Here is an 18,191-nt window from a genome sequence, read left to right as displayed (position 1 = left end):
TCTAAACAGGGGGAATTGAGTCCTCGGAGGAATGTTAGATGCAAAAGCTGACAGTTCTCTCTCTGTCATGCCCAATGCATGAGAGCCACCGTGCCTGGGCATGTTATGGCAGTCCCTCTCCAAACGTCCCATCTTTAACACTGTGCCCTCTCAGTAGCACACGTCTCCTCTGGGATAGAAGCGAATAACGCAGCTTTTACACTTCACGTCCCATATAAATGTAGTGCATTACAAAACACTTGGTAACCTGGGTTAACTGTGTGAGCCTCCTAACAATGTTGATGATCATTTCAAACCATTCGACAATCGAGACAAAAAAAAACTATCACCAAATAGAGAACTAGCTGCGTTAAACTGGTTAGCGTGCAGAAGGGTAATGTTCATTGTAGCTTTTAGTTAGCTGTTAGCCTGGTGTTGTTACTGTATTGAGCAAACTGCTAATGTGGAGAAGGAGGCTAACTAGCAGCAGCAACTTGATTTAGCTGAGCAGCCAGTTGTCAACTCTAAGTTAACGTTCAACAGCGACGTTATCAGCACGGCTAGCTATATCTAACTGCAATAACAGCAATGACAACGGGAACGGTGAACGGTGTTTTCGGTTTAAGTTGCAGGGCAGCTAGGCGATTAACTCACACTAGCAGAGGAGCCAAACTCCTTCTTTAGCATGCTACGGCAGCAGGTTTTGGTACCACAGTTGGAAAGCTAACGTTAACCTCAACGGTAAAGTTAATCACGGAACTTGACGTAAGCTAGCCTTAACTACACAAAATCGCATCCGCCGTGTCCTCAGATATTTCATAATAGGTTGAGCTGGTGTTACTCACAACTTTTGTTTCCTCTCCCTTTACTTGAGCTAGGTAGGTAGCCACTAGCTTGCAGACGTTTTCTCATTTGCCGAACAAGCTTCAACGTCCTGGCCCTCCTCCATTGGAAGGATTTGCGTAGCGGTGTGATTTTTTTTTTCTATCTGTTTCAGCGTTGGGGAGAGAGCTCCACTGTCAGAACGGACCGCAGCCTGTTAGTCCCGCCCCCTCGGCTCTGATTGGCTGCTCTAGTGTACGCCTACATTAACAGGCGGCTTGTTATTTCACCAAATACGTGTCAATTCTCGGGAGACGACCTGTTGATTGGATGACGTCCTCGGGGTGACATTCACATAGGTCCATTTTTATCCTAACCAGCGTACACCGAAACGTGCATGGGTAGGCGGGTACTTGAAAAAGGTACACAAATATTTTTTGTATTCTTATATACCATACAGATATTTGTATTCCTAAAATACATTTGAATACCACTTATAAACAGTAAAATTATAAACAGGCAATTTGCCATAAATCATGTTTCATCAAAGCTTTTAAAGGTGCAATCATAAATCTTGTTTACAAAAGGATACTGTAGAAGTCTCTGTAATGAGCAATTATAAATTATAGGCCCATTACAAACCAGTAACTTAAGTGTAACCCTTTAATGAAGTGCAACCTCAGCACTCTGTTGATCTCAAATTATAATACAGATTTTTGGTTTAATTTGAAGCACAGATAGCTCTGGTCAGTCTTTCAAAGTGCATTTATTTCAACCTAGGTTAATACACAATACAGAGAAAAGGTTTGGCAAACTGGGTTGATTTCCTGGCACAAGTCAATTTTGGTTCAAATAAAACTTAAATACAGTACATTAGTGCATCGGTATTGGAACTCTATAAAGGCATTCACTGACCTTTGTTCAACCTTTGAATAGGCCTACTTCCCTCTAACTGAAATATGCAAAGCATCTATTAATACTCACATTCACGCCGCTGTATAGACTGACTCCATGGAATTGCTTCTGATGCTGAGTAATAAGCATGTGCAACATGTTTCTAGAAAGGGGGGAAGTGAGATGCATGCCATAGTGAAGATATAAACCCATCTATGTACAATTTCATTGACATTTTGTGATTTATGCTAAATGTTAAACATATAAAATTTTGTCAAAGCAGCTGGGCGACTACACTGGATCCTCAGCATTCCGTTCAGCTCATCTCAGGTCATTGTTTCTGTGTCGTCATTAACCTCCACCCTCCCCAAAGGATTCATCAGAATCTCATCTGCTTCTGCACTATGAACTCTCCTTACTGGAAATAGTTCTCTTACTGTTCAAAAGGTGAAAACAAAACACGGGGAAGTAGCTTTTTTCTTCTCGGCACATGCCATAACTTAAATATGAATCTTCTTGAAATATTGTACACACAACATATTACCAAATGTAAGTTGTGGTGTTGTAAGCTGTCTAAACAAGTCAGTAGGAAAATTGTCAGTCCACCCCACATAAGAGATGAGGGGTAGATCACAGTATAGAATCCAAGCTAATAGAGCTGGGAAAAAACAGCACAATTAATGTATTGTATCTTGAGGCACAGTAGAGTTTCCATTGCCCTCTCAGCTCCTATGACTTATTGATAATATACCCATCACTGATAAGAAAGAAATCTCGGTTTAACAGAGCATACTGTGGTCACTTTGTGTGCAAAACACAGTAGACTGCAAATAGAATGATAAGATTTGTGTTTTGTATGCCTTTTTTATTTATTTATAGTAAGCAAAAAATGAGTATACACAGCTTTATTGCAATTGTTTAAGAAAACTGCACTGACAATAGCATTTATGAGTCTGTTTGCTCAATGGCGAGAGGCGATCGTCTGTAATCACTTAAAAAAAACTGTCTTCAGAGTGTCAGTAAGTCAGACCATGCATCAGGCAATATCATTTCTCTTAAGGTAAAAGTATCTTGCTACTGATGATTGAACCAAATACGAAAGATCTATGATTGAAAGTGTAGTAGCGCCCTCTAGTGTCACTGTACATGGTTTGACAAACATGCAGGATATCAGTGCAGAAACAACGAAGCTGCTGCTGACAGAGCCTTGTGACGGCCCACACCTCAGTGTCTCCAGCAAGTCTGCAAATTGAGAGAATAGTGCATTCTGGTTATTTTAACATGCATGTGCCAATGTACATAACTCAGTAGTTTCGAAATACTAAACTAGCACTCAAATACTGTAGTATACATTTTATTTAATTTGAAAAATAAGTCATATTCTTTATGCTTTATTAGTTCAAATGTATTTGAATACTTAGCTATACACAAACAACTACTATCTCATCTGGACTCTGCACTAATCCATTTTTAACGGCCCCTGAGTTCTATGCACTATGTTTTCATAGCTGTGTCACCTTATCAGCCATTTACCTCTAACTCTTCACTTCCTCTGCAGGTGCAGCTTGGGGCATTTTCTTACATTCTTCACACACATGGTGGCAGGATCTGTCAAGAAAACATTTTGGTCAGTGAGTCAGCCAGGTCTAAGATCATATATCATGTATCATCCTCTCTTTAAATGATATATTCTGTTATGCTAAATAGAGCAAACAGACAAAGGAGGACAGGGGGTTGAGAGAAACATGTGACTTATTGCAAATCCAGTACGTTTTTTTTTTTTTTAAACAAGTATGAAAACAAATTATTTCCATTTGCTATATTATATTTAGCAATTTATCTTTGCCAAAATGTCAACAACACTTTGTATAAACACTGCTGTGTTAAAGGTCACAGAGTAAGCTTAGCTGTCCATGCCTTTTTTATGATAAAAAGGTCTAACTGTTATACAAATACTGCCAAAGCATCTACAGTAAGCATGCAGCTTAGAAGCTTCGATTCAGAAGCAGTAAATGGAGCTGTCAGGACTTCTGTAACTTTGATGTCACACTTTGAGCACAGTCCTCCCAAATGCACTGACCATTGTTTTGTTGTTACAGTTTCAACTTTATCAACACAACACCAAGAGACCACTCTGTTACAGAGATAGCAGCAATAAGACTGAGGAAATACTGCATAAATGTCAGAAAGACAATTTATCATTGCAGTCTTCCCTGGGATAGTATAATATGAAAGACCAGTGGTTAAATTTGTTCTTCTCTGAAATAACGCAGCATTTTAGTCCAAATTAGGGTCAGTCTAGCGCTCACTGACAATGACTATATGACCATTTACATTGACCACTATGTTTTCTAACCAGCCTAAGAGAAGCTTCCTTCTGGAGGTCCAGAGAGAAGAGATGTAAAACTATACTGAGATGGTTGCTTAAAAACTACAAATATATCTTATGGATATCAAAACTTAAAACAGAAAGGTGTAAACTATGGGACAGCTGATCCTGCTCTCAAGCTCCGAATCTCTGTACATTAGTACAGTTACTATAACACCACTTCATAATTCTAGATGATAAATCTTTATAATAAGTTTTCTCCACCTGTGTCCAGGACCAGAGCCACCGAAAGGTCCCATGCGACCTCCCTTCGACCAGGGTCCAAATCCTGGTCCGAATCCTTTCTCATCTGCAATGCCAAGTCCCTGGAACTTGCTACGACAAGTTCCAACATATGATGCTTTCCCCACCGTGTAACCAAGGATCCCAGCGACTGAAACAAAGACAGAATCATCATTAGGGAACAATTAATGCTGAGGGAGTGTTGAATGCATTGATATAACTGACATCCAGTTTACTTACCAACTAGTTTTGGAAAGGGACCAAATCGCTTTGATGATTGCCAGACACCTGCATGGAAAAAAACCCTGAATTTAGATGAAATGAGATCATCAAATGACTGGTTGCTTTACATGTTCCATTCTTGTATTTAAAGAACATGGTATGAAAACCAGTGTTTTACCATTGTAGATCAGACCACCAGTGACAGCCATGCTGCCCAGGGAGAGGGGAAGAGCTGCATAAAGACATTAAGAAACATATTGTATATGAATCTGATCAAGTCTGATTCAGTACATCCTTAACCCAACTCTATCAAAAGACAAAAGCAGAAAGAGTCCAGTGTTCAGGACAAACATAGTTTTAGAGGCCTGGATGCAAATCAAAATATTCATTCATTAATTTCCTTGACTGCAAAACTATTAAAGTCCCTGAAAAACAGGTGGGGAGTAAAATTTGTTTAGACATGTCCATTATTTTGCTCCTATGGAAAGACATTCAGTTTCTATCTTGGGCTGATTGTGCTTCATTGCCATGTGCAGAGTCAATCTGATTGAACTTTGACTTGAGTTACAGGTTCAGTCTCTGCTCACAAGTGATCAATAGCGAGCCCATCAGTTTGCATGCGACATTAAAATATATTGCCGTGCTCTGTAGCCTATGCAAAGGGCACTGACCATTAGAGATGCACTACGCAGTAGCAGTGGCTGAGAAGGTAAACTCCTCTGTCCCTATGTAGAAGTGTTTTTAAGCATGAACCACAGACTAACTCCGATGGTTGTTCCATCAGTGTATCAGTGTGATTTGAATGGGTGCAAGTGGCTAAGAAGCTTCTGCAAAGCGAATGGAGCAGTTGAGAAGACTGGACCAGACCATGAACCAGCCCATTCACAAATAATTCACAAATAATCAGATCACTCCAGACTGCTACGGCTAAGGGGAAAGGACAGGACTGATGTGTTATCCAGCAAGTTAACTAATTACAGCCATTTCATGAAAGTGAATGGTGAGAGAACGTGGGCAGCAGCTGCGTACTCGGCGGTGAGTGAAAGGTCGGTCCAGTGAAGTGTTGACAAATTAAACATGGATTATTTGTAGATTGTCGATCTCAGGTCAGCGTGGGTAGATCCAGCAGTGTTATTCCTTACTACTATGACTGTTTTCTGTCCTCACATGCTCTGTGTGGGTGTGTGTTCATGACAATCCCTCACCCTCTTGTTTTTGTTCCATTTGTTGAAGCAGGTCATTTTTCAAAGATCCAGACAGGTAGATTTGTGCGGCTTCAGGACACTCCCTACATAACTCCACCCCAACAGCCTGGATACCTATTAACACCTGTGTGTTCACTGAATTCACTATAACATATACGATTAGAAGGCGACGAACAAACTGCCCACAGATTGGATCAATGAGGAATGTAAATAGTAAATAGTAGTAGAGTGTTGATTAATGAGACTTGCTTCTCTATGTTTACCATGAAACGATAGATCCATGCCCGGCAAGCAAAGCGCTCTCACACCGGAAGTCCTTTGACAGGTATGTTGGTTGGTTCCCACAGTTACTATTTGTTAAGAAGAGTTAAAAACACAAGACAATACCTCTGTACCAGAAGCTTTCCTCTTGGCATTCCCTCCAAACCTTCCTCACATCTTCTCTATGAACATGGCGATCACCTATGGGGCACTGCAGGACACAGGACATGACATGTTACGAATGACATCTGGCCCACAATGGCCGATGATGAGGGTCTCTGTTCCTCTTACCTTCCGCTCTCCTTTCACTGGAGCAGCAGCAGCTTCTCCTCCCTCTGTCGTCACCATTGTCGTTTGTCCACTTACTTCAGAGGCCATTCTGGAGGAGCTTTCAGCTTTCAGCAGTCCTGCGTGGGTCTTTACTGCGTAGCTTTCTCTGGCGTGTAAACTCTATCTCAGTGCCTCAAATTTACCCAGCTGTAATTGCTCCTCCCTAGAGTATTTTTTTTTAAACTCCACCCTACATGGGGAAGGGGGGGGGGCTAAAACGTCCCATTCATTTCATCAATAAACAAATGAATTAAAGGGTATAAAGCAAGTATTAAGATATAGCACAGGGCAGGTAAATCAGATTAGATACTTGGAACATGTTTCAAAGAATAGTCAAAAGATGCGTCATATATATTTTTCATATGGGGTGCAGCAGTCACATAAAGTCCTGAAGTGCTACTCTAAATTCACCTCTGTACACACATCTACCTCAAAGTGAAACACACCTTAATATAGAGTAGTCACCTTTTCTTTTATGGTGTTGTTGAGAAGGAGCACACAAGGGGAGTGATAAAACATTATACCCCTTTTACATGAACAAACAATATTGGTCATTATGTGGGTCTATCTGACTCCAAATATTGACATATGACCAATTCCTGTTTTGGTGATATCGCATAATGTAGGCTACAACACAGAGGCCTTGTATAGAGATTTTAAGTTATCCTAATTCAAATGACACTTATTTAACCAATACGTAAATATTTCCTACTTTAATATAAATCATTTTGACTGAATAATCACCAAACTATGTTACAGGAATGCAGATGCAAATGAGAAAGAATACTGATATAAAAGCATGCTCCTGGTATCCAAAGGTCAATGACTGGTTACTTTGTAGCAACGTACGTGTTTATGATAAGTTAAATCAAGGAATGTTTTATTATTGCCGACAAAAGTCCAGTGATATTAGAATGACACATTCCAGATAATGGATAATGGATAATTGCCCAATACCGGTCAAATTAAAAGCCCTCATTCAATTTTGGTGACTTTTGACCCAGTTAACCCACACAAATATATAAGATAAAGATATATGTAATGTGTTTTTCATCACAGTTACAATTCACTACACATATGCAAAATCCAACTTGTTGGCTTAAAAAAGTAAAGATGAAATAAAACATCTTTCATATTACCACGGTTCCTTTACTGAACTGAAAGGTAGCATTACAACAATACTGCAGAATAAAAACAAACCACGAGAAACCATCCATAACATTGATAAGTAAAAGTTAATAAGAGTGTGTTCATGTGTGAGAACTCAGCAGAATTGTATGATAATGTTGTCTGGTCTTTGGTCTTCTGGCCTTGGTTCTTCAAGCTATACAAATATATATATTATATTTATGAAGTGAAAAAGTTTTGTTAGATAAAATGTAATGGACTTAGCGACATAAAATGAAAAAAAAAAAAAAAAAAGTAGATATACACACACACAATACTTCAACACTGTACATTTGAGCAGTAGGCTACTCGTGTTTGCACTTGCATCCCCTTCTACTGCTGACCAGTATTGCTGTTTGACAGAAGACACGGTCGGCTGTGGTCATAACAGCCATTGCAGGTGACCATTTAGTAAGCTTCTGACCCAGCTCTACACATAAGGTAAATATGAATTTACTTAAAATGGTGGCATTCATTGGCATGTTTTTCCCCTCCTAACGACCTAGTCTGTGATATCTACTCCCAGTCATGTGTCGTTTGCGCCCCAACTCGGCGCTATACCACTTGAAAAGAGTCAGATAATGTAGCTCAACCTAACTGGTGTCAAAAACAACTTAGGGGACCGCTAGCCACGTTATAATGTAAGCACTGCGTTCGTTTTAGTGAAAATCTGGGACTCAGAGTCAGCTGACCACCAGCGCTCACGGTTGCTAAACTTGATACAGTAACTCAAGCGTTACTTGCATAAATACTTTGCCAATATCCCAGACTTCTATTGACCTTAAAACACTGTCGGGGTGAGGAATTAAGCGCTGTCGCTCCCTGTTTGCCTACATTGTCGCGACATGAAATGTAACTCACACAGGTAAACGTACCGCCACGAAACTCCGCCCGCGTGGGTTCACATCAAACGAACCCCCCGACACTAGGAGGTCAACTTATGACTAAACCGACCAATCAGATGCCATCGTGGGCTGGGTTTAGACTTGCACGAGGAAATCCTGATGATTGACGTGCCCATAAAAACCTCCGGACCAATGAATCGCAGAGATAGCGCAGCCTGTTTGGGAGCTCTGGCCAATCGCAGTTGAGCATGGGAGGGGCCTATTTCTTTGCCCTCCTCCTCTTGAAATGACACCGTCACTGACCAACCGACGGCGGACAAGGGCGGCGACAAAACGGGCTCAGTTTCAATCACCGTCCGCGGGCGTGGTTTACGTTGACAAGGCCCGCCTATTGGCCGGTCTGCGGACTTCCCACAGACAGTTGTATGTTTCATAAAAATGCACTCTGATGCGGCAAGTAAGTAGTAACGCTACAGAGGCTTTCCTCGTCAAATTAGCAGCCTTCGTTGCAGGCTGCAGAGTTTAGTGGAGAGAGGCCGACGGTCGCAGTGTGTTTCTACATCAGCCTGTAGCCCGCGGTGCTGGAGGATTTGATGATAACGCATGAATTCCGTGCTATTTGCTGGTTTCTTTGTATCTGCTAGTGCTGTCTTGGGCGACAACAAAGGAAGAATAGCTAGTGTTATTTCAGTTGTTTTGGACATTGGTGAGGTTGCTTTGAGTACAGCGGAGACCCTGAAGTTATTTTCCAGTGTAGCGTTAGCCGTGTTAAGCTGTATGCCGCCGACGTTGGTTAAATTGAGAGGGTTTTCGATGGGAATCGGAGCGTTGTGGTCTTTATATCCATCATAACCGAGAATCCACTATGCGATTCAACTCAGACTTTGGAGCAATGTAATGTCATTGTAAATCGGTCAATTTTCTGGTCATCTGCGGACTGTAACAGAGAATGAAAATTGTGACGCAGTTGTGGAAAACATCTTTCAGTGCATGCTGCAGCAGAGCTGTCGGGCTTTGCGGCGCCTGTAAAAGCTATGGCAAACCATACGTGCAATGCTTATGTGCCAGCTGGAAAATAATGGTAGATTTTTAAAACATTGCAAATGCATTCAATCAGTTGGGGTAAATGTTGGGGGTAGAGGGGTCTGGAAGAAATAGTTGTTTTGTCAAAGCTTGGGAATTGTAGTTCGCTGCTCCAATCAGAGCTTAGCTTTCAATGGCTCCTTTGACGGAAATGGACTACAACGCCCAGAGGCCCAACTCTCCAGATACTTTGTAAACTCTGTGCAAGTTGCGCGTCTGCACTGCTATTTTAGGTATGCAGCTAGTGCTATCTGTTCGGCAGTGTGTGTTGGTTCGCCTGGTTCTGGCCTCTGGAAATAAATGAAAAAAAAAAGCGTCGGTGTTTCATGACAGCTTTTGGACGGGAGTACACACATGACGTTTGGCAACGAGGTAGCACGCACGATTAAAACCTTGTCGAGTTTGAATGTCTTTCGAGGAATGCAGAGAGTCACTCCCTCAGTCGTGTGAGATGTTTTTCTGTCCGTTTTCTGAAACGTAAACCCTCAAACTAGCAAGTCATTTAGAGCTCTGTGGAGTCCACAGTGAGTTCATATGAGAAAAAGACATGTAGTTAAAAATCACAGGTTCTTATTGGTGTTATGATGATGTCACCTTCTTTTACCCTTGTACCAAGATTGCAAGTTTGATTGGCTGTGGAGGGTCGAGTGTTTTGCTTTAGTTGGATTGTCATGTTCCCTTTATTCTTTGTGGAAGCAGATTTTCAGCTGAATTCCCACTTGACTACACTGGCCAGCATCCATAAGATCCACCACACCTTGCACAGGCTGGTAAATACATATAAGTAGCTTACATTATTTTTAATTTCTCTGTGTGTATGTGTGTGTGTGTGTATGTATGTTTGTGAACGTGCACTGTACCCATGTGCTCAACACTCACAGCAGGCATGTGGTGTTTTTATCTGTCTGTTTTCACAGAACCTGACGGAGGACGTTGGACAGGATAGCCACCCCTCAGGTAATACCTCAGCCCATCACTTGTGTGCTAAATTGCTTGCACAGATCACCATTGTCTGTCATAAATCATAATATGGGGCTGTGTGTCTGTCTGAGGTGGACTGCTGGCTCTGTGAAAGTTCAGAGGAAACATTTATCATCAACGTATTGCTCAAAAGTTGCCCCCCTTTTCATCCTATCTTCAATTTGCTCCCTGCAGCCTGTTGCTCTAGAGCCATGCCTCCCAGGAAAAAGAGGAGACCCTCTGCTGGAGATGACATGTCAGCCAAGAAAAGTCGCCAGGACAGGTGAGACAATCCTGAGTTAAAGATGAAACAAAATGACCCATGACGCTGTAAATCAGTGTCTTGTCTCCGTTACGCAGGAGTACTTGTGTCAGGAATCTGTTTGTAAGGAGGACTATGGTTTGCTATTAGGAAAAAGTATGACGGGAATCATCTTTTTTAAATCACACTGACTATGTTTTGAAATGCTGCACAGTGCTTCACTGCTGAGTTTTAGACTAACACTGTCTTTAACGTCTGCAGTGTTTTCAGAAAACATGAAACGTCACAAATTCGTGAGGAGGAGACATTTTCTAGTAAAAGATGCTTGGAGTGGTTCTATGAGTACGCAGGTGAGATTAAAGCACTGCATTCAACACACATTCCCGGTTTGGTCACATTTAGCCACTGACCAGTGTCGTCATTTTTTAGCCCCACTTGTGAAATTGATGCTATATGTGGCTTCACACTTGTCTGTCTGAAATAGGCTGTGACGATGTGGTGGGTCCAGAGGGCATGGAGAAGTTCTGCGAGGACATCGGAGTGGAGCCGGAGAATGTGAGTAGGTTTGATGCATTTTGGTTACATCTGTAAAGTCTCTGTTTTTTCTCTGTTTTCTCCTTCCCTGGGCTTTCTCATCTTTTTTTGACGCTTCATTAAAAAAAAAAAAAAAAAAATCGTGCACTTTAAAAAAGTTGTTATTAACAAGTAATGTGAACCCCTAAATTGGCTTCTTTCAATGTCACCATCTACACTCAATCTGTGTTTCATGGGTTATTGAGGGCAGTGGTTAGAGTCTTGCTGGATGGATAATCTGTGTGCCACTTAAGGACGTCTATAGTTCTGAAGGTTGTTGTTTGTGTGTTCAGGTGGTGATGCTGGTTCTTGCTTGGAAGCTGGACGCCCAGAGTATGGGATATTTCACTCTCCAGGAGTGGCTGAGAGGCATGGGCTCACTGCAGTATGTCACCTACCTACTTTTCTCCTACTTTCTCTGTCTTTTATCATGTGGCCTTGTTGTGTTTTCTCTGGCTCAGGTCACGTTTCCCCAGAGCCATTGTCAGCCTTTCTCTGTGGTGAAATGTCCAGTATGTCTATAAAGCATCTCTCTGCTGTTGCCAGGTGCGACTCCACGGAGAGGCTGAGGAACTCGCTCGATTACCTGAGATCTGTTTTAAACGACAGCACCAGTTTTAAGCTCATTTATAGATACGCCTTTGATTTTGCTCGGGTGAGTCAAGCATCTTTTTTTTCTACACAGCATCACCAAACAAAAACAAAACAAGTTGTAGTTCAGATACATTGTGAAATCGGAGACTGTTGTGTCACCTGTTATTCCTAAAAAGTCTCATTCAATCCGGTGGGTCGACCAGCCATGATATCTTAGGTGGGTCAAGATTATTCTCCAGTTTGACATGGAGGAGAAAGCACTTATCAAGAGCGTGACCTATTTACATAGCCCACCTTTTCACCAGTGCACGATTATAAATAAAGTAAGTCACTCCAGAGTGAACAAAAACATGATGCAGTGACTATGATGATGTCATTTGATAAATGAAGAGGACTGGCATTGGGTTATGGAATTGAGTCTGTAATGTGTATGAGGCTAGTGTTGCTGACTGTGGTGTTTCTACAGGAAAAGGATCAGAGGAGTTTGGACTTAAACACAGCCAAGTGCATGCTGGGGCTTCTTCTGGGGAAGACATGGCCCCTGTTTCCCGTGTTTAATCAGTTCCTAGAGGTAAGTGTTCACCAGATGTCACATACAGTAGTCAGATTGTCTGAGGTCCAGTTCGACTTTGAGCAGGGTGGTTTGTGGCCAAAATGTTCAAGTGAGATTATAATGTAACACATTTTGTTTTTTCATTCCTCAGCAATCCAAGTACAAAGTCATCAACAAAGACCAATGGTGCAATGTTTTAGAGTTCAGCAGGACAATCAACCTGGACCTCAGTAACTACGATGAGGACGGTGCCTGTGAGTGAACATGTGTCTGCACAACACAGCTCCATGTGCATGTTACACAAATACCAGTTTTCTAATCAGTTTTTCTAATCTATCCTTTTGTCAGGGCCCGTTTTGTTGGACGAGTTTGTGGAGTGGTACAAGGAAAGGCAGATGTCATAGCTGCAGAGGAAAATGGAAAATGGAGAAGAAAAAAACACAACTGTGACAACAACGACTATGAGAATCAACAACCAATAAGTTAACAATACAAAAATGGTAAAGCAGTGACTGTGGGTGCCGTGGGTCCTCCTAAGTAAAGGAGGGGTTTCGGGCTGTGGGTGGGCTAGGGGTCAGGGCGATGGGTTTGCAGCCTGGGCGCATGCTGCCCAGAGTGCAGATGCGGAGGGCTGCCATTGTGGAGTAATGTTCCCTACTGAAGTTGCATAGTGGGCAAGCTTGGAGCAATCCCCCAGTGGCACTGCTCTCTCTCTCACTGTGACATGTCATATTGCTGTCTGTGTTAGGATAACATGGTATCACACATGGATGATGGAAGCAAATGGTATTATGTGGGAGAACCACTCCTCACCCCCTATCTTCAGCACAGAGAACCCAACGGAAGTGACCATTCATGCATTGTGTCTGAGTCTTAAACAGGGTCACTTTTGACCCGGGCACATTAAATATTATATATCTGTGCAATGAACTTGAACTTGAGCTTTTCTGGACAGATGGCACTAACTATTGTTTGTCATATTTTTGAGTTTGATAGGAATTCTCCAAGAAGCACACTGTGTCAAATGGTTGATCACAGGCCTCTGAAGCCTGTGCTGTTTACTATTGATCTGTGCCAGTGATTTCTTTTTCCCTCCAGTTTTTTTTGTTCCCTCCTGCTGTTGTTTTTTTTTTTTTTTTTTTTGCTCCTGCTAATGCTAACAGTTTGCTAACCCCCTGCAAAGGCTTCAGACCTCATAACACCAAACAAATCAGCATTGCTGCTTACTAACTCTTATTACAGCGATGAGCCACTAGTGCTCTGATCAGCATTCACTGGTCCGGTGACCAGTGAATGCGTCTACGTTGTGTAGGTAAGAGTATTATTGTGCCTCAAACCATGGAAGTCACTTTGTGTGTCCCACACACGTACCAACAAATCCAAATGTATATACACGTGTGAGAACACATACAACACATACACATACTCATGCACACACAGACACACTGAGTGGTCAGGGATTATTTCAGGATGAATTCAAACTGTTTGGGCTGTGTTATAAGTTGACATAGATCTAGTTGGTGTCCATTTTGTCTTGATATGTGGTATATGTTTTGTCTTCCTTAGTCCACTGATAGTTTCAGGTCTCTTCCTAGTAGCATCTCTCCCAACACTGATAATTTATATATACACATATATATATTATATATATACACACATATATATGTATATATGTGTATGTGTGTATATGTATATGTATATGTGTGTATATATATATATATATATACACACACACACGGAAGACCAGTGACCCTCTCAGGACGAGGTCCTTTAGGCTTGAGTAGTAAGTTAGGTTTGCTGAAAGCATTGCTTTGTACCACCCGTAGGATCTAATCAAAACAATGGACACTGACGGTTTGGAACTGTGTGATGGTGATGATGCTATGCTCTTCTTTCGCCTAGTATAATGTTCTTGTAACACATGTATAAATTTTTGTCTTTGGCTGTTGTGTGATGCTGAATCGTCAGAAGATTTAATATTTGCATGCATGCTCCAACAGAGCCCTTGGTGAATGGATGAGATTTTTTGAAAAACATTTTTCAAATGCGTTTTCGTTTTGTACAGGAATTTGTGCAAGTGTTTTGTGCTCAATTTGATATTCAGGATCATGTTATCTTAATTCTGACGAACAACATGATCGTGTCTATTAAGACCTGGAACACACCTGTAACCTCACGGTGGAACAGGAGTTCCCTCCTGCATTTGCCCCATCTTACACATCCCTACATGTGCTGTGAAGCTTTACGTAGCTACAGCCAGCCCGAGCTCTAATTTTATTTATTAGAAGTGCGTAACTTGTTTTTGCAACTTTTGCACCACACTGTCGCAATACACATAAAACACACGCTGAAGTTTTTTGTGACATTAACATACATCAGCTGCTGTGTCACTGAAATCCACTGCAGATAAAACTATATGAAAGCCTCTTTTGTCAATACATGAGCCATCAGCATAAAATCTAAGGTTGAGGTAGTTGTTGGGTTGCTTACCAAATACTATGTAGAGATCAGTGTATAGCGTTTTCTCCCATGACAGTGCAGGAGGATGAACAGCCTTGTCCCAACTGTATATATGTATGTAAACTATGTAAGTGTCTATATGTCTGTTTTCACTATAACCTATGTCTATATACATAAATAAAATGGTTTATTAACTTACTGGCCGGTATTGGGGCTTTTTGGTTAGTATATAGTATATAGTATTTTGTGAAAAACAAAAAGACATGGGTTTGTTAAGACAATGTTTTATTAAGGTCTGTTAGTAACATACGTTATTAATGCATGACCATTTAGATCACAATATGAATTCTTCCGAAACTGATTACATAGACATCTTTGAGTGATTCACAGAAATATGCAACACTTACACAAGATTTTTAGTATTTACATTTCATTTCAAGCCAACTTACTCCAAGGTTACTTATTTACTTGATATAAAATATACAAATCCTGGCTTGTTTTATTAGAGTTGTATCAGCAGTGATTTGTACATGAAACACAATTGATGGTTATATTTGACAAGTTAAAACAGAGCACAAGGTTTTGTGATACAAGTAAAGACTGTTTTAGATTAATTTGCATTTCTTTTGTGTTGCAGATAGGCTCTGATACCTTCCCACCCCTCAGCCTTAATGCTCTGTGGAGACTGATCAGGTGGTGGTGTCACTGGAACAGGAGGTTGAGCCTCCCGCGACATATTGTGTGTCCTGTAACTGGGAAAACTATACAGCAAATTTGCAACTCCTCGCTTGCCTACTGATGTTGAGGAAGTTTGAAGTTGTGTTACCTGCTGTTTGGCCAGGGGCTTGACATCTTCCTTGAACCTACTGATGCCACCTTGTGGACCGTGGTCATCATATAGAGGGGATGTACCCTTTTGTGAATCTCCATGTTCTTTTTCCCACTGTCGCCTCTCTGATGACATGGCTTTGAGAGCACTGAGGCCTTTCCTCTCCCTCTTATCCTCAGACAGAGCACTCCAAACCTCATCTGTGTTGCCACTTGAGTTGTCAAGAGCAGTATTGGCACTGATAGATGAGAATTCATGTCTTAGTGTCACATCTGCTATCCCTTGCATTCTGTTGTCACTTTTAGTGCTGGGGATGTTGAAGGACTCAGGCTCTGGAGGTGGAGCCTGCTGTGCAGAAGATAAATCTGCATCTTCATCTCTCCTCAGTCTGGATAGAGGAAAGTCTGCAAGATTACGGCCAACACCTCTCCATCTGATCTCGGCTGGTACATCCACATCTGTGGTGTGTTTGGACTGCTCAATCCTTTTCTTTACTATTTCATCAAAGCTCATACTTTGAGTCTTTGTGGCAAGAGGCACATCTCTGTTGCCCACGCTATGGGATAGACTTCGCGCAACAGTTACAGTTTCAGCATGGCCTGCACTTTGACGCTCAAGTAGCGATGAAGCTTTTATAATTGAACGCTTGTAAGTAATTTGAGATTGATCAATGTCTGCCATCCCTGACAGATAGGGATCATGTCTGACTTGTTTTGCAGTGTGTTCAGTTGCTTCATCTTCACTCTCGCTGCTGGATGATGAGGCATGATTTGGCTCTGGAGATGGTGCCTTGATATTTAAACGCCTCTTAATGTGTGGGACTCCATGACTGAGGTCAGGAACATTGTGGTCTATCACATCCTCACTGCTGCTGCTGGATGATGATTGTCTTTGTAATGGAGCTCTGCTGTCTAAGTTGTGTTGACTTGAAACATTCACTGTTGTACTTTTCCTGAAGGAGGAGTGGGAGTCAGGTGGAGGCGTAGTGGGCAGATTTGGTGATACATGTGCATGCGATTGTATTTCAAGACGCTTTCTGAAGCGGGAGATGCCAAGATTCATGGTGGCCCATCGTGACTCAAGCTCTGGGTTAATTTCTGGTGTTTTGTGAATGTTGTCCTTTGTTTCTTTATCTCTCAGGTCATCTGAAATAACTGCATACTTCTCTAATTTGATATTTTGGTCTGTCTGTGGGCGGTGATGAATGTTTTTCAGTGAGGTCTTTGGAGACCTTATAAACTTCTTTTCCGAGGTCTCTGAAATGGCAGATGCTCCCATTCCTAGTTTAGCATTGCGGTCCCTGTTCTCACCCTCACTTTCACTTCCTGAAGAGTTTGATCCAGACTGTTGAGAGCCTACAGATACACGTTTCAGAGCCACATCTGGTTGTGGCGATGTTACTTTGATATCTAGACGCTTCTTGACGTGTGTTGTAAGCTGAAGGTCAAGGGGAGGCCACTGTTTTCCTAATTCGGGACTTGGAGTTTGAGAAACTTTAATTGGAAGCCTTCCCATGTTTATCTCCCCATGCTCCTGCTTTTTTATGGGATGTCTTGTGTCATCCTCACTGTCACTGCTAGAAGATGAATCAGAAGATTGTGATGTTACTTTGATATCTAGACGCCTCTTGATGTGAGGAATATGTTCAAGATTTAGGGCAGGCCACTGTGTTTCTGGATCATTTCTAACTTTTTGGGATTCTTCAAATGGGAGCCTTGAAAGTTCCACCACACCTGGTGTCTGCTTCTTTGTGTGTGATGTTTCATCCTCACTATCACTGCTGGATGTGGAGTCTGAGTTTGGTGATATTGCTTTGATATCCAGACGCTTCTTGACGCTTGTTGTATGCTGAAGATCAAGAAGAGGCCACTGTTTTCCTGAGTCATGACTTGGAGTTTGAGATACTGTGTTCGGAGGTCTTGCCATGTGTATCTCCCCATGTTCCTGTTTCTTTATGTGATTTGTTTCATCCTCACTGTCACTGCTGGATGATGAATCAGATTTGGGTGATGTTACTTTGATATCTAGACGCTTCTTGACGCGTGTTGTATGCTGAAAATCAAGAGGAGGCCACTGTTTTCCTGAGTCATGACTTGAAGTTTGAGAAACTTTAATTGGAAGTCTTCCCATGTTTATCTCCCCATGTTCCTGCTTTTTTATGGGATGTCTTGTTTCATCCTCACTGTCACTGCTAGAAGATGAATCAGAAGATTGTGATGGTGCTTTGATATCTAGACGCCTCTTGATGTGAGGAATATGTTCAAGATTTAGGGCAGGCCACTGTGTTTCCGAATCATTCCTAACTTTTTGGGATTCTTCAAATGAGAGCCCTGCAAGTTCCACCACACCTGGTGTCTGCTTCTTTATGGGATGTGTTGTTTCATCCTCACTATCACTGCTGGATGAAGAGTCTGAGTTTGGTGATGCTGCTTTGATATCTAAACGCTTCTTGACGCGTGTTGTATGCTGAAGATCAAGGAGAGGCCACTGGGTTTCTCGGTCATGACTTGGAGTTTGAGATACTGTGTTTGGAAGTCTTGC

General features: G+C 41.7%; 3 protein-coding genes across 7 annotated transcripts in view; 1 reads left to right on the top strand and 2 right to left on the bottom strand.

Annotated features, from left to right (window-relative positions):
• The window catches only part of fryl (furry homolog, like), an 88,728-nt gene extending 87,726 nt beyond the window's left edge, over nucleotides 1-1,002 (bottom strand). Inside the window, exon 1 of the mRNA XM_083970628.1 lies at nucleotides 825-1,002. The gene's annotated coding sequence lies outside the window, so the exon portion shown is untranslated. The remainder of the gene's footprint in view (nucleotides 1-824) is intronic.
• Nucleotides 1,003-1,591: 589 nt separating this feature from the next.
• Nucleotides 1,592-6,453, bottom strand: ociad2 (OCIA domain containing 2). The gene is made up of 7 exons (XM_083969412.1): nucleotides 6,286-6,453; nucleotides 6,121-6,205; nucleotides 4,707-4,760; nucleotides 4,547-4,594; nucleotides 4,289-4,457; nucleotides 3,229-3,303; nucleotides 1,592-2,937 (listed from the first exon to the last, which is right to left on the bottom strand). Exons 1-6 carry the CDS (start codon nucleotides 6,370-6,372, stop codon nucleotides 3,231-3,233), a joined length of 516 nt encoding a protein of 171 aa, XP_083825538.1. The 5' UTR covers nucleotides 6,373-6,453; the 3' UTR covers nucleotides 1,592-2,937; nucleotides 3,229-3,230.
• Nucleotides 6,454-7,909: 1,456 nt separating this feature from the next.
• On the top strand, nucleotides 7,910-15,013 carry dcun1d4 (DCN1, defective in cullin neddylation 1, domain containing 4; the record flags this gene model as incomplete). Of its 5 annotated transcripts, none has more annotated exons than XM_083970009.1 (11): nucleotides 7,910-7,932; nucleotides 10,119-10,189; nucleotides 10,337-10,376; nucleotides 10,575-10,662; nucleotides 10,903-10,991; nucleotides 11,126-11,196; nucleotides 11,508-11,599; nucleotides 11,761-11,869; nucleotides 12,275-12,379; nucleotides 12,513-12,615; nucleotides 12,710-15,013. In XM_083970009.1, exons 4-11 carry the CDS (start codon nucleotides 10,592-10,594, stop codon nucleotides 12,763-12,765), a joined length of 696 nt encoding a protein of 231 aa, XP_083826135.1. In that variant the 5' UTR covers nucleotides 7,910-7,932; nucleotides 10,119-10,189; nucleotides 10,337-10,376; nucleotides 10,575-10,591. The 5 variants fall into 5 exon arrangements, with proteins under 5 accessions (XP_083826135.1, XP_083826133.1, XP_083826136.1 ...); XM_083970007.1 differs by lacking the exon at nucleotides 7,910-7,932 and adding an exon at nucleotides 8,679-8,793; XM_083970010.1 differs by lacking the exon at nucleotides 7,910-7,932 and adding an exon at nucleotides 8,815-9,652.
• Nucleotides 15,014-18,191: the final 3,178 nt, after the last annotated feature.

The sequence above is a fragment of the Trachurus trachurus genome (assembly GCF_905171665.1).
Source record: "Trachurus trachurus genome assembly, chromosome: 4".
In the NCBI taxonomy this organism is placed as follows: domain Eukaryota; kingdom Metazoa; phylum Chordata; class Actinopteri; order Carangiformes; family Carangidae; genus Trachurus; species Trachurus trachurus.
Note: the sequence above shows the minus strand (reverse complement) of the source record. Positions and strands in the feature narration are given on the sequence as shown.